General features: G+C 38.8%; 1 protein-coding gene across 4 annotated transcripts in view; it reads right to left on the reverse strand.

Moving 5' to 3' along the window:
* Positions 1-17,256, reverse strand: part of NEO1 (neogenin 1) — a 530,841-nt gene that overhangs the window by 99,805 nt on the left and 413,780 nt on the right. For 2 of the 4 annotated variants that reach the window (XM_026648200.2, XM_026648198.2), the window contains exon 8: positions 9,926-10,085. In XM_026648200.2, coding sequence (XP_026503985.1) covers positions 9,926-10,085 — 160 coding nt within the window. Of the gene's footprint in view, positions 1-9,925; positions 10,146-17,256 lie in introns of all 4 variants that reach the window. The other 2 variants (XM_026648199.2, XM_026648197.2) reach the window with 1 other exon arrangement.

Below are 17,256 nucleotides of genomic sequence, written 5' to 3' on the forward strand. Positions count from 1 at the left end.
ATGGAGATAACGAGGTTATCTCTGGAGATTTCCATTACTTGCATCTGAAGAAGTGAGGTTCTTACCCACGAAAGCTTATGCTCCCAATACTTGTGTTATCAAAGGAGAACTGATCTTATGTTTATTACTGTTAAAGCAACAAATAATAGACAATGAAGAAATTTTTAAAAGAGATGTTTTGTAGGAGACCAGGCTAAGGTGCCACATTACCCTGGCCAGAGGATCTGTATACTTTAAGCCAGGGGTTCTCAAACTGGGGGTCGGGACCCCTCAGGGGGTCGCGAGGTTATTACATGGGGGGTCGCAGGCTGTCAGCCTCCACCCCAAACCCGGCTTTGCCTCCAGCATTTATAATGTTGTTAAATGTATTAAAAAGTGTTTTTAATTTATAAGGGGGGGATCACATTCAGAGGCTTGCTATGTGAAAGAGGTCACCAGTACAGAAGTTTGAGAACCACTGCTCTAAGTGATATAAAAAGGCAAGTAATCTGAGCCACCTCTGGTTGAACTTCAATATCTTGTCACAATGCTAACTTTTAGTGAGTTATATTCTAGCTGGGAGAACAGATTATGCATGTCTGAATATTATGGCAACCAGAGGGGCTAGTGCCCACAAACTCAGCAAACATCAATTAGAGCTACAAAACAGCAGAAAATGCCTCTACAGATACATTCAGTGTAGGAGTATGGTATTGAGGACTGTCTTATCCAGCTCAAAATTGAAAGGAATCGTTAAAACCTAAAAATCACCAGTAGTTATTACCTTTATTTTCAAACACATTTCACTTTTTCCATGTGAATTTTTGGCCAGCTGGGTGTTTAAAAAATATTATTTAAATACTCTGTTTTGTTTGAAAAAGGCAAACTCTTCCGCTTTCTTCAAATTAAAATAAGAGCAGTATTACAGTAGTAGACATCAGCAACTGCCCCAGTGAGTTAATAAAAGGAAAATGTTAACATTGTGTTAATACCATCCTTTCCCTCTTGATTAGTGCACTTTGTTTAACTCTGCAGCAGAGGGCAGACAATTCTCACACTAATGATTAGCTGCAATTAACTCATTAGTGCTGAAGAGGGAGAAACAAAGTTTCTCTCATACAATTTTCCCCTCTTTCTCCGCACTGCCTTCAGGTCTGTTTTATATTATGGAAAGACAGTGCAATTAAACCAGTTTTAAAAAAAGATTTTTAAAAAGTTTCAGCTAGTTCTGTGCCCAACTGGAGACTGGTTTTCAAAACTGTTTTCAAAACCATTTATGCTACCACACTACCACAATATTATGCTCTGCCCCCATGAGGAAAAACCATGCTTCCTAAAACCAGTTTTTCAAATCAGTTTATAAAAATAGTTTCCCAGCACTGTCTCTTTGGTAGTGTATAAGGAACCTTAAAAGAACACACGCAACTTAATTTTTAATCGACTATTTTTTAAAATTTCAGTTTGACAGAGTATCCTATTAATATGTTCTGAACTTCAAAAAATACTTTTCTCCTCTTTTGATGTTTATAGAGGTCTTTTCAGCAAGAGAGGAGCTGACTGACTATTCAGTAAAACTGACTGATCCCAAAGTGCTATCAAACTGGAAAAACAGAGAAATAGTTTTTCCCAAATAACTTTTCCAGTTACAGTAGGTACAAAATTTTCAGTTGGCAATGCGATTTTGCAAATTGAGGGGGTCCCTTTATAGCCTACATTGTATATAATGATTGGTATTTAAAATACATAGAACAAGTGTAATCGGACGAATGTTGTTCAACAGCTGTGAATATCTCATTGACATGCAAAATATATCACATTTTATCACCCAAAGGTAAATGTACTCACTAGTTTTACCTAAAAATGTAACACAAGTTATTTTGCAAAATTATGAAAATAAAATTCTTGTAATGGAAAGGAAACACTTATTAACCAGAAATTTGTTAGGTGGATATGTCAAAGTATTATAATTTTCAGAAATAACAGGGACTGTGCCCTCCATCAGAACAGTATGGTAAAAATATGTTGAGATAAGTCTAAGTGCTACATAAATCTCTCATTTATACTCTTTCTTAGAGAGTCCTGAATACCTTTACGAGCTCCAATGTGTTTAGGTACGCATAATAGGTAACATAACAGATGTCTGATATGAATAACTATATTACCCAACAGAACATTAAGGCTATCCTATCTCACTCTATCTAAATTCTCAGACAAACAGCTTTGTAAAATGGAATTAAGATTGCAAATAGCTATCAATTAATTCAGGGGAAAAAAGCCCTCAAGAGAATATTGTCATTTTCTCAAAAAAAGCTACAAATGCTAGCCTGGAAATTCAAATTTAACGTTACACTTAAAAGAATCCAAACATTAGGAAAGTATTACTGAAACACCAAAACCACCCTAGCTCTGCCTCATCCCCATTCCCTGCAGACTTATCCATTGTACCCACATGGAGACATTTTGCTAGAGATATTAGGGGGAAAAAGACTATTTGTAGAATTTGGAATCGGTGGAGTTGAATCCTGGAGTAGATGGAGTTAGTATTGTCCATGTATTTGGTATATGCAATTTACCCCACTATCTTGTACCATTAGCTACCTAATTTAAGCAGTCTGTAGCCCTGACACAGTGTTTATGCAAAGTTTCACAGTATGAAAAAACACTTCTGCACTTGAAACCTTGTACACACTTTGGGAAACTAACTTGATTTCGGTCATTTGGAATCTCCTTCCTTAGAGGTTTTTAAGGTCAGGCTTGACAAAGCCCTGGCTGGGATGATTTAGTTGGGGATTGGTCCTGCTTTGAGCAGGGGGTTGGACTAGATGACCTCCTGAGGTCCCTTCCAACCCTGATATTCTATGATTCTTAGTGAAGAGACAAAAAGGCGGGTACGACTTAGTGATTTTTAAGGAAGGCAGTACTTTATCTTCCGTGGGTACATTTAATGCCCCGACTATAGCGACATGAAGTCACGTGCCACAATTTAAATGTAAATCCATCAATGCACTTCAGTTTAAATGTAATTCCATCAATGAAAGCAGGTCACTTCTCCATACTGAAGTCACTGATGTGAGATGAAGATGATGGTCATGGTTCGAGGACAACGTTATCTCTGGTTTTCAGTTCAGTGATACAGAAGCAGAAAAGATGGCTTCTATAGATTTCTACAATCGTGGGTGTGTGGTTTCAAGTCCAACTATGATAATCCACACAGCCCCTCTTGCCCATGTAGCTTCTTCTTTCTGCTTCCAGATCCTACTGTTAGAAGAGAAATATTGTACACTGGGATGGAGGCACTTAAAGGTTTAGTGGATTTATCTGGGGAAGAGTTCCTAGACCATTAGATAGGCCCCAACTGCTCACTGCCTCCATCTGGCTCTCTCTGATCACTCACAAATTAGTACAAAATGTGACACAAGGTACTCTACTGCCTTCCCCCTCAAGACAGCTTCCCATATCTATTACCCCCTCACATTGCATCTGTCAGCATTTGGACTATGTGGAATTTATATAATCAAAAACTGCTTTGTAATTATCAGGAGTAGTGAAAGCAGACACAATAGCTGTCTGCATAAGTAGTTGCATTGCAACTCCTTGTTTTCAGTTGTTTATTTTCTATAACTTTCAGCTCTCCTTTTAAAACTTATTCTCTACCTGAGAGAAATTGATTAAATGAAAATTGATTCAGCTGCTTTGGAATATGAGGAAAATGGAAAATATAAGCTCCTCCCCCCATTTTTTTTTGCAACCTCTTTTTGAACAGCTCTAGAGATGAAGCAGCTGGTAAGTGAAAGCTGACATTTGGTATGGTATTACTGCTCATGAGGAGTGCCTGAGCATTGCAGTGAAAAATCATGCTCTGATCATGAAAAGTATATTTTGCAGTCTTATCATTAAGCTCATAAAGTGAGCAGCTAAGGTAGGCCAAGCCATATCTATGTGTGGCTCACTTCACTGTACAGAGAAATTCAGTGAAAGTGAATCATTGGTGGATGGGCACTCTGCAGGAACCATCTCATTTGCTGCTCATCTTGTATAAAGTAAAAGCTGCACACACGATTATGGTCTGTCATTTATGTAGGACAGGGTATTCCAGTGGTGTCCAGACAAACAGTTTCACATTATGGAATTTTTTTCCTACCAGTTTTTCCTCTTTTTCCTGTAGGAATTCTGTTTAAATAGCTATGTGAGAAGACTGTTACGTTTTCACTGTTAGTCACACACAAGTCAGGAAATGACAATGTTGAGGTTGCAAGTACAATTGTCCCTTTATATATACACACTAAGACATAGTCCTTGATTACATGATCACATACTGTAACAATGAATGGGACTAATAGCAGAATAAGGTACTACTCAACATGATCAAGGGTATCAGAATTTGTCTCTAAATTGTTAATATACATACTTGGTAGAAAAGACACCTCTCATGACCTGGTTTTCAGAAGTGCTGCAGCACTATTTCCATTGAAGACAAGGTGGGTGAGGTAGTATATTTTATTAGACCAACTTCTATGGTGAGAGAGACAAGCTTTTGAGCCACACAGAGCTCTTCATTTAGGTCAGAAGACCTCTGTTTGTCTCGAAAGCTTGTCTCCTACATCATCAGAAGTTAGAACATAAGAATGGCCATACTGGGTCAGACCAAAGGTTCATCCAGCCCAGTATCCTGTCTACCAACAGTGACCAATGCCAGGTGTCCCAGAGGGAGTGAACCTAACAGGTAATGATCAAGTGATCTCTCTCCTGCCATCCATCTCCACCCTCTGACAAACAGAGGCTAGGGACACCATTCCTTACCCATCCTGGCTAATAGCCATTAATGGACTTAACCTCCATGAATTGATCTAGTTTTCTTTTAAACCCTGTTATAGTCCTAGCCTTCACAACCTCCTCAGGCAAGGAGTTCCACAGGTTGACTGTGCGCTGTGTGAAGAAAAGCTTCCTTTTATTTGTTTTAAACCTGCTGCCCATTACTTTCATTTGGTGGCCCCTAGTTCTTATGTTATGGGAACAAGTAAATAACTTTTCCTTATTCACTTTCTCCATACCACTCATGATTTTATATACTTCTATCATATCCGCCCTTAGTCTCCTCTTTTCCAAGGTGAAAAGTCCTAGCCTCTTTAATCTCTCCTCATATGGGACCCATTCCAAACCCCTAATTATTTTAGTTGCCCTTCTCTAAAGGTGGTCCAATAAAACCTATTACCTCACCCACCTTGTCTCTCTAATATCCTGGGACTGACACGGCTACAACTACACTGTGTATTTCCACTGAAGTCATTCCAACACCTTTAAAAGTCAAATCATAAAGCAAAGATATATTGGCTCATTATGACTTTGAAAACAGTACAAGTATTAAAAAATTATATATGTGCACTTAAAACTTAAGAAAAAATGTAAGATATTGTTTTATTCAACAAATAGAAAGTGATCATGTGATTAAAGACTGTTTCATAACAGATGTGCAAGAGGGGACAGAGTTACCTTTTCACATGCAACCTTAACATTGGGATTTCATAATTTCTGAGTAATTAACTATGTAATTGTAACATTCTCTTAACATTTTAAAAATTGGATTAACAAACAATTCTGCAACAAACCCATAAAACTAGTCAAAGAAGTCAGTCCGCATCAAAAAGTTTAATGGAATACCCATTGTCAACTTCACCATTCTTCTGTCTGAATTTTTTTTTTAGACTACTATTGTTAGAATATCTAAGATTAGTGTGACAGAGTTTCAAGAAATAATTCTCCCCATTTTTCAGTTTATTTTGTGCATAATCAGTTTCCCTTGTTCATTTGAATCTTTCCCCGCAACAATGGACAGAAAAAACATTTAAACAGGAAAATGTGATTGCAAGTCACACAAAAAATGACCAAGGGACTCGGTAACAAACTAATACCTGAAATTAGCTTTAGCTAAGAATTTTAATTTTTTTTAGTGTGTATTGTATTTTAGAATAGAGATGGTCTCATAACCCACCTTACATAGAAAAGAAAAGTACCTTAAGGCTGTGAAATTCAAAGGGTATTAAGGGAAATTCAATGGAAGCTGGGTGTGTGATTCCCTAGGTCTCCCTGAACATCCCAGCCATAGTGTATGTTTGCTATCTTTCATTGCAACATTGGAAGTGGAAATATGGAGGAGCTAGTACTATGTGACCAATCTGCTCTCTGAACACCATCAGCAGTCCATGCATCTCAGCTTGAGAACTTCTGTTCTTATTCGTTGTTTAAAAAAAAATTGATTAGATTTCAAGTTGACAGTATCCTTTCTAAAACAAAGTTGGTATTTCTATGCCAAACCTTTTTCTAATTTTAATTTGATTCAAGATATGAGCGCATCCCATTTGTTGCCCCTTATCTCCCAAATACCTTTTAGAATCCTATCACAGGATTTGTTTGTGAAATTTCAAGTAGATTGGTTTAGGTAGAGCGAATTTAGTGACTGTATGGATGACAAGAGTCAAGCTTTGAATGGAGGACTAGCTTCAGGCTTCGAATTGAAGATTAGTTTCAGTGTTAACTAATATAATCCCCTAATAAACAATCTGGGTCCAGATCTAATGCATCCAAGGATGCTGAGGGAGTTGGCTGATATGACTTCAGAGCCATTGGCCATTATCTTTGAAAATTCGTGGTGATCGGGGGAGGTCCCAGACAATTGGAAAAAGACAAATATAGTGCTCATATTTTAAAAAGGGAAGAAAGAGAACCTGGGGAACTACAGACCAGTCAGCCTCACTTCAGTCCCCGGCAAAATTATGGAGCAGGTCCTCAAGGAATCCATTTTGAAGCACTTGGAGGAGAGGAAGGTGATCAGGACAGTCAACATGGATTCACCAAGGGCAAGTCATGCCTGACCAACTTGATTGCCTTTTATGATGAGATAACTGGCTCTGTGGATATGGGGAAAGTGGTGGATGTGATATATCTTTACTTTAGCAAAGCTTTTGATACGGTCTTCCACAGTATTCTTGCCAGCAAGTTAAAAAAGTATGGATTGGATGAATGGACTATAAGGTGGATAGAAAGCTGGCTAGATTGTCAGACTCAACAGGTAGTGATCAACGGCTCGATGTCTAGTTGGCAGCCAGTATCAAGCGGAGTGCCCCAAGGGTCAGTCCTGGGGCCGGTTTTGTTCAACATCTTTATTAATGATCTGGATGATGGGATTAATTGAACTCTCAGCAAGTTCACAGATGATACTAAACTGGGGAGAGAGGTAGATATGTTGGAGGGTAGCGATAGGGTCAAGAGTGACCTAGACAAATTGGAGGATTGGGCCAAAAGAAATTTGATGAGGTTCAACAAGGATAAGTGCAGAGTCCTGCACTTAGGAAGGAAGAATCCCATGCACCACTACAGGCTGGGGACCGACTGGCTAAGCAGCAATTCTGCAGAAAAGGACCTAGGGATTACAGTGGATGAGAAGCTGGATATAAGTCAGCAGTGTGCCCTCATTGCCAAGAAGGCCAACGGCATATTGGGCTGTATTAGTAGGAGCATTGCCAGCAGATTGAGGGAAGTGGTTATTCCCCTCTATTCAACACTGGTGAGCCCGCACCTGGAGTGTTGCGTCCAGTTTTGGTCCCCCCACTACAGAAGGGATGTGGACAAATTGGAAAGAGTCCAGCGGAAGGCAATGAAAAAGTTATTAAGGGGTTGGGGCACATGACTTAGGAGGGGAGGCTGAGGGAACTGGGCTTATTTAGTCTGTAGAAGAGAAGAGTGAGGCAGGGTTCCAAAGAGGATGGAGCTAGGCTGTTCTCAGTGATGGCAGATGACAGAACAAGAAGCAATCATCTCAAGTTGCAGTGAGGGAGGTCTAGGTTGGATATTAGGAAACACTATTTCACTAGGACGGTGGTGAAGCACTGGAATGGGTTACCTAAGGAGGTGGTGGAATCTCCCTCCTTAGAGGTTTTTAAGGCCCGCCTTGACAAAGCCTTGGCTGGGATGATTTAATTGGTGTTGGTCCTGCGTTGAGCAGTGGATTGGACTAGATGACCTCCTGAGGTCTCTTCCAACCCTAATAGTCTATGATTCTATGACTCCATGAATTGTTTGCTTAATTAAGTTCAATAGAATCAAAATTCAGCCTAACCTGGATAAACACTGGCAACTTGTCAGGTCATGCCTAATTTGAATATGATAAGGCAGATAGCAAGTACTCTTGTTTTTAACGAGAAGGCATAGCATTTAGAGAAGATGATTGTCATATCTTACTTTTAATCTAGTTCATTACATTTTCTTTTAGCTTCTTATTTAAGCTACACAAAATTTTCTAGCCATAGGTACTCAGATCTCCTGGTCCAGCTTTCATCTCAGGATCTCAACACTTTACAAATGTTAAATTACATAACACCGTTCTAAAGTAGGTAAACATTATTATCTTTATTTGGCAGAAAAATACACTTATACAAAGAGATTAGCAGCAGAGTCTGCAGGAATGCTGACTGAGGCTGTGTCCACCTCACATGAGGTATGTTTACACTGCAATAAAACACCCATGGCTGGCCTGTCAGCTGACTCAGGCTCATGGGACCCAACTTGTGGGGCTATAACATTGCAATGTAGATACAGGCTTGGGCTGGAGCCTGGGATCTGAGACCCTCCCCATTTGCGGGGCCTCAAAGCCCAGGCTCCAGCACAAGCACAAACATCTACACTGCAATGTTATAACCCCACTGCCCGAATCAGCTGACATGGGCCAGCTGCAGGTTTTGTATTGCTGTGTGGACGTACCCTTAGGCACTGATCCAGCAGGATTCTTAAGCAAGTGCCTAACTTTAAACACAAGAAATCCTACTGAAGTCAGTGTCATGACTCACATGCCTAAAGTTAAACAAATGCTAAAAAACCTTGCTGAATTAGGGCCACAGCAGAATTTGTGTGGACCAAACTAAGTGAACCATAGGGGGTATTAGCAGCTAATCAACCTCTACCTACATGGTAATGCCCCAGAGTTTCCTAGGTAATTCTCTAAAGATTAAGAGATGCTTCTGCCCCTTTTCTCAGGAGAGAAGCACTTCAGCAGGAAGTGTCTTCCTGGTTCCTGATGAATATTTACACAACTGAAGACCCTGAATTGGGGGAGGCAGGCAGGCATTCCCAGAAATTTGCCCCCTGAGTTCCCAGATGGTAGAGACACCAGCTCCCTGACATCCCGTGAAGACTTGCACTACTTAAACTGAGTATTAACTCCTGTTTACCAGTTAGGGGAGCTTCTACCTCATGGTGATGCTAGACTGCCATTCTGAGCGGCAGATCCTTTCACTAAGAAAGCTGGATGTATTGAATTCAACTGGTGAAGCATTGTGCCAACACAAGATTCATGAATAATCCGCACTACAATGATTTTAATGGCAATTGTTGTACGTAAAGAAGTCAACAGTCACCAACAGTTACCACACTGTAGTACCTGGAATCTGACAGTATGTCCCTGGTTTTAGAACATGAAATAATTTCTGCATTTCAGATATTGTGGTGTGGTATCTATTGACTGTTTAAGGGCTAACAGGTGCAAGAGATTACCACACTATCAGCATCCCATAGGGGGCGATAAAGTCCACAAGCACTTTTAGCTATTAAGCAGTCTGCTCAAAGTATGCAACCAACCCTTTGCAATGATTCATAACCAGGCTGATGCCCACTTCACGAACACGCTTCAATTTGAAAACTACCAATGTTTGTTTTTCAAGTATATTTCATTTGTCCCTTGAACATTTAGCCCTGGAACAAATATCAAAGACTGCTAATTCTAATTGTTCCCAGTAAAACTTTGGCAACCCCTCTAGCCCTTCAGCTTTTGGACACTGTATGGAGCCACTATACATATATTGTTTGCCCTTAGAAACTAGTGTGAGGGGACAGTATTTGAGATGTGAAAGGATGCAGAAAACTGAATTCAATCCAATTCACAAGCAGAGCTCTTTACCTGTTTATACCTTCCTTGGTGTAGAATACCATATAGGTGAGGTTGTCTCCATGAGGATCTGATGCTGGTGTCCGCCACGTGAGTTTGATGAAGCGAGTAGAGACGAGGGAGGCCACGACATCCCGAGGAGCCGAAGGCAATGGTCCAGTTGTAGCTGGTGCTAGATGGTCAGTAGTGGCACTGGTCAGTGAAGTGGGAGGTAATGTTGGGATGGCAACATCTTGTCATGTGCAAACATTGGGGAATATGAAGGGCAAACATCACGACGGTTTAAAAAAAGAAAACAGAAAAAAAAACAAAAGAAATAAACAAAACCACGATGGGAAACAAAACAAAATGAACACACACACAAAAGGCCATTAAACTGAAGGCTGACATGCAGGCAAAAGGTAACTACTGAAAACTAATGGGAAATATTAAAGGACACATCACTGTAGAGCAAGCAGACCAAATCTCCATTGTAATGGAAGTGGCAAGGGAAGGGGAAGGGTGAGAATTGAGGAAAAATATCACCTCATAAGAGGACACATCAGTGCCCAACAATATTTTTCATTTTTTGTAAGAAATAAAAAAAAAAAAAATCAACTTTCGTTTGCTATTCAATAGTACAGTCAAACCTGATTTTCTATTTTACTTTGTTAAAATGTGGTATTAATTTGTACTAGACTCAGTTATAAAACGTATTCTTTGGATTATACAAATCTCATTGAAGAGGCACTGCAAGGTTATTCAGTTCTGATGGGCAAATTATGAAGTAGGTTAGCAGAGTTCCAGTCACCTATCAAACTATAGTGTCACCTACCTGGTGCATAGTACCATGTAACTGGCATCTGAAGGAGTTTGGGGTGTAATACAGTCACTACATCTGATGCAGTGATATTCTTCCTATGAAATTTAGACAGGTGCTCCTATCTTCCACCCAAATCAGGTATTTCTCTCCAACAACTAGTTACTTCTCATTGTTTATTGATTTTTTTAATGAGAATTTTAAAGGGTATTAACAGAACCACACCTAATATTGCTTCACGAGATGAAGAATGCTATGTAAACTTTGTTGTCGAATGTCTTGTATGTCATCATATATGACGCCTCTATATTAATGCTGAGACAAATCCCTTGGATTAATATATTAAAAAGTGGTAAACTGTAATCTGATGCATGTTAATAGCAGCAGCTACTGTATATAAATAGTTTTATGCTAAATCCCATTAAGGCAATCCATGCAAACCTCCACTAAATCTAGTGCTAATATTCCGTGTAGGAGAAGCCCAGTTACATGCAGTACTATAGACTGTGCATGCAACAACTCTGATTGCTAAGGTCACCTGACATTTTCCATTACAAGATTTTTTTTTCAGTTGCTTACAACTTTATTAAAAACTTAAACCATTCAGGTTGACATGTTTTTGGAAATGTCATCTAAAACGGTTCAGCCATTTCCAAAAATGTGGTTAGGGAACAATACATGTTTTTAACACTCTTACAAACATTTTGTTGAGAAGTCATAGTGCCTCCATGATCTGGAGCAGCAACTTGACATTTTAGGATGTGGATTCTAAACTCAGGTGTCTAGAGTCAAAAAGTCCAAATCATTAACTGTCCACTTTCTAAGCTGTGTCATAATACTAAAATAATAGCAAGGTATTATTGTTCCTTTATAGTTTTTCTGAAAATTATTTTGTACTTTGTTTTACATTAACCATGTGTAAGCCTAATCATCATGTCCTAAATATTACTGATGTAAAATCTGAATGAGCACTAGTTGAACAGTCTGACAATCATTGTGATTGCTTAGATAATGGAACTGTTTTTGACCTTCTTGGAAATCAGGATTAAATTGGTATTTACAATAAGCTAAAAACATCTTTGATGCATGCTATGTAGCTTGCATCACATTTCAGGCTTTACATTAAACTTTAGACACTTTAGTAGAGGCTCTGGTGTGAATTATTAAAATTCGGAGTTTGCCTCACTCTTTTGCCGATGGTACACATATGCTATTAAATTTTTTTTATGCAGTTATGATATCAATAGGAAGAAAGAGGAAGTGACTGATTGTTGTGCACTAGAGGCATAGAGGGACAACTGCAGTATTGGTGGATGATAAGCACCTCTGTCATGAGTGGCAAGGACACAGACACATCCACAGAATAAAATAATGTTACAGTTGCATGAACGACAAACAAGACAGCAAATCAGCGCAGACACTGAAAGACAGGGCTATTGACAGTGTTACTAAAAGAACCTTCATTTTAAATTCCAAATATGAAAACTGTCAACAAAATATCCTCTCAGTCTTGACCAAGCAGAATTCTCTGATCTCATAGTTTCCATTTCTCAAACAACTGACACCAATGGCTAAAGCAATATATACAATACACTTACAACCATGCTTATAGTTTAGTTTATGCTTCGTATCACTTTCATATTGCAGGTTCAGTCCTTAAAAAAACAAAACAAAACCAAGAACAACTCATCATGTTTTTACAGTGCTAGAAGTGATATTCATTGACTGATAGCCTAGAATATTTGCTTTTATCAGACCTACAGAATATGATGAGAACTACTTAATATGAAACAATCACGCACACGATGCTTCAAAGACCTGTTTTTTTATTGGTTAAAGGACCACAGCAAATAAGTCTCCATCTCTCTTCTATCTTCTCCTTTGATTGAGACATTGCATTCCCTCCACTGACTGGGCCTTAACTCCGCCCCACATATCACATATGCCAATCTACCACCATAACTACCACTATATCACCACTATAACTGCCACATAGTCCACATCTTCTGAAATCCGCCCCCCCCCTTTTTAAAAGCTCCTCTCTGACCTTGTTTACATTGGCAATGTTTGGGAAGAGTGTAGGTGAAGCCATCATGACCACTAAATTCCAGTGACACGGATATTATTGCTGGGATACTGTGATCAGAGTCTATTTACTTTAAGAAGAGTAATTTTCAGAGATTGTCTAAGGCGCCCAGAACCTGGGATAGGTGTGTTTTTGCTGTAGAGCAGTAGAAACTGAAATACAACAGACTAATAATCCCTCCAAATACCAGCATGTACAGAATGCCATTGACTCTTCTCAGACAAAGTATGTAGTGCAGTCAGCATTCCCATCTTCAAACAACTCCACTAGGTTCTCATCCATTTCAGAATCCAATCCAAGTTTTTTCCCCCTTATATCTTTATGGATTTCTTACAGACATCTGGTCCTTGTTCTTGGGCCAAATAAGAGCTGCAGCAACCCAGGAGAGATGTGGGTGTATGTGGCCTTATGCTGCTTCGCCTAGTACTCCTAGGTGTATGGGAGGTACCAAAGGATAAAGGGGGCAAAGCACGAGAATAGCATTCATCAAAGTGCTTAAGTGCATGCTTAACCTTAAGCATATTCATAGTCCCATTTAAGTCAGTGGAGCTCCTCTGAAGCTCATATTTAAGCACCTGTCTCACTGGACTGTGTCCCTAATCACTGACACCCTTTATGTTCCCTCAACACAATCTTGCTATTGTGGATAAAAATGTGGTAGCCTTCTATATAGCTCCTGTAATCATGAATAATCTCCCAGCATAGCTGAAGACTCTCATTTTTAATTCCAGTTGAAAAACCTATCTTTCCCCTGCAGATTTTATTTCCTTTCCTTCTATTCTTATCTGTTACTTCATTATTTAATTCCATTAAGTACTTTGGGATTCAGTTTGTGTGAAGAGTGCTATACAAATATCAAGTTGCATTGTACTGCATAGAAGCCATGTCAGGCAGCCATTCGTCTTCTGAAGTGGTAACTTCTGGTCCATCCCTGAAAGATGACTGCTCCACTGCTACAGGGTAGCATTTTCATAAGCACTTAACTGTGTTTGGAACCTAAATTCCATTCCAGGGGGACTTAGGCCCCTAACTCAGTTAGGCACTTTTGAAAATTTTACCCACATAATTCCACATAGCATCAATTTCATTGGCTTAACACTCAAAGAAAGTTAATCATAGCCACTCTTTTAGTTGCTCAGCCTAATTCCAGGAAGAATGAGAGAAACAAATATCTGTTATGAATTTAAAAAGAAAAAAAATTAAACTAAGTAGCAAATCTTTTTCCACAATAGCAGTTCTCCCTCCTAAAATCCAACACTTCTTGACATTCTAATGTCAAAATATGCATCTTCAGATTACATTAGATTAATGTTTTGGTTCATGTATGATGTCTTGGTAATAGTGTCAGGTGATTTATTTAAATTATAAGCTCTTTGGGGCAGGGAACATGTCTTATCTATCTTTGCAAATCACCCATGTTAATTAAAAGAGTTATATAAAGGTTTTTAAATAACTGAACCCAAAGTACCTGATGAAATCTGCCCATAAAAAATAGCTCTAATGAATTTTTTTAAAATTCATGTTTAATTTAAAACACGATCCACTTATTAATATATTAATCTCTACATATAATGAAACACTCCCATCATTTGCTTGAAGTAATCTGTATACTGTATTTGAGGAACCTGTAGGCATCAAGCCGAAGCATCTGGGAGAGCTGCCAAAGTTTCCCAGATTAACAAAAACTCAGTTGTGTCCTTGTGTAAGACCAGAGACTGGAAATACTTCTCCTGACTGCATTGTAGGTAGATCACGCCAACACAACAAAAACCAGCGGGGTATGAAAAATAAACCATGAACCAAATAAATGCATGAAGGACGTGTAAATTGTACATGTAAGGTAAGCAAGGAATAGGCAAGCAAACTCACCCATGGGAAGCAGCAATTAAATATCAAGTTGGTAACAAATTGGTATTGTTGATAGCTATGGTATCCATTTAGAAGACTAGGTTATTTCCTTCTTCCCTTCAGCCCCCCACTCTTTTTCGAAATGCCTCGAATGCCATTACAAACAGATTTGTGAGCACAATGCTCAGTAGTGCACAGCTATGTCAATGAATAATTACACTAAAATTAGTTTAATGACAATAAAGGAACCACTTTATTATCTCAAACTTTTAAGCACAGTTTAACAAGGTATTTGTGAAACAAGTCTTTACATACATTTCATCATTTTTTCATTCCTCTGGAACATTCCTTAAATTGCTATTTCTGGGTAGTTTGTATTAATCTCAATTTTTTTTAGCAGCATGTCAAAGCTGCAAGTGATTTGTTAAGAACATGGATAAAGAATCATGTTCCACAATGCCAGAAAGATAAACAACAGAACAATCTTCTCAACTATTGCTGATATTGAGATTCTTTTAATACATATTTTTGAATGGGCTCTCAAGGAAAAAAAACCCAAACATTTTCCACACTCAGTCTAATGCCCAACGATGCTACAAAATCCACAGACAGTATGTTTCCTTGATCATTTGAAAGAAATGGTTCAGCAGAACCGCAGCTGATCTTAAATGAATCAGTCCCCCTTATAGTTTAAATAGCAGCTCCACTGTGCTCAGAAGGTTATAATTAAATAATGATATGGTTGCTAAAAGTATATTTAGGGAAATGCTGAAACATGGGACTTAACTGCTTGACCGATGGACACTGAAAAGAGGCCGATTTATCTGTCTGAACCATAAAGACTGGATAAACATTTTTAAATAGTAGGAAACAAAACTTCCAAAATATTGCTCTTTCTGCTCCAAGAATGAAGTTTTCTAATGCATTTTATAGTAAACTCAGCAACAAAACACAACAAGATGCTTGTATTATGAGACCTAAACTGATGCAGATGACCTTTAACTACCAAGACGAATGGTCATTGCAGCCACTGGGCATTCAGTAAGTATCCAGCTATGACGCAGGGGATTGATATCAAATGTTATAATGTGGGAAATGACTAACCTACAATTAAAAAAATAGAAAAATAAGTTTATCATCCCAAGAGATATAAATGTTCTGCCAGACATTATAATGTATGTGCTGTAGATTTCCCACACATAGCTCTGCCAATTTGCCTAGGCCATGGCCTGAAATATCCCATGTTTACGATATGCAAAGAGTGAATTCCAGCTAAGATAAGCTTAACACAAATCCTACTGACTCAGCTAAAGAGAAGATTCCTTATCACGCACCTGACAGATCTGAACACCATAAGGTTCCCAGTTAGTCCAGCTGTGGCAACGTGCAGAATGAACACTGGAGCACGATCTGGCTTGCTTAATTGCTCAAGTCTGTTCTGTCATAACATTCCTTGGCAAATATTCTAGTCCAAGGGCTTTTCTTGAATAGTGACTACCTATTGTGACAATTGTATCAAAATGCTTTGTACTGTGCACAAATATCCACAGGGGTCTAGACTGAAACCAAAATCATTTTTATTGGTAACTTAATACAGATCTGAACCCAGGTCTCCAGTGGTGAAAGCACAGTATAAAACATTCCCATGGAGGTTTTCCATCCAGTAAAAAAGTGAGGATTACTACTACATTTTGATGGATTAAGATGGTACAATTCTTCAATGACACAGCAAAGAGAATCTCATCATTATTAAAATAATTTGCTGGGGGAGACCGAACTAATTCAAATATATTTAAGTGATGTTATTCTATGATAAGCACTTCAGGATGCTAATGTGATCATTTAAAAAAACTTCTCTTTATCAAAAACATCACTCCCAAAGGGCTACTAAAATGAAATGTTTTACTGGTTAGCTAATTATTATGAATATTTTCCATGCTGTCTAGCCCCTCCAGTTTAGATTTCCCTTTTCCTCTCTCTTTCTCTCCAATTGCACACAATGGCATAGTCACAGGCTTTCCTCTTGCTTTAGGCAATAGCATTCCAATGCCAACAGCCTAACACTGACTATACCAAATGAAAATTAAAAAAATAAAATGGTTATCATAAGAATGAGGTCATTTTAAACTACACCAAAGTAGTGGTTTATGTAAAACAGCAGGTTTTATTATGCATCAGACATAATAAAGAGAGAGATGTATATAGTGTGACAGACCCAGACCAGTGGGGTACAGGAGTCTGGTAGAGGGCAAATATACTGGTCACTGGATGAGTAGTTTTCTGTTCCCTGAGTGACCAGAGCAGGGGCTGCACTAGAGTAATCAGGAACCTGCTAGAACCAGTTAAGGCAGGCTAGCTAATTAGAACACCTGGAGCCAATTAAGAAGAAGCTGCTAGAATCAATTAAGGCAGGCTAATCAGGGCACCTGGGTTTTAAAAGGAGCTCACTTCAGTTTGTAGTGGGAGTGTGAGGAGCTGGGAGCAAGAGGCGCAAGGAGCTGAGAGTGAGAGGGTGTGCTGCTGGAGGACTGAGGAGCACAAGCGTTACACTGCTCTACAGCCTAAATGCTTCTGAAATAAATGTAGTCAAACTTTACTAATTCTGGGTCA

This window comes from Terrapene carolina, unplaced genomic scaffold, assembly GCF_002925995.2.
Source record: "Terrapene carolina triunguis isolate 2854851 unplaced genomic scaffold, T_m_triunguis-2.0 Scaffold67, whole genome shotgun sequence".
Taxonomy (NCBI): Eukaryota; Metazoa; Chordata; order Testudines; family Emydidae; genus Terrapene; species Terrapene triunguis.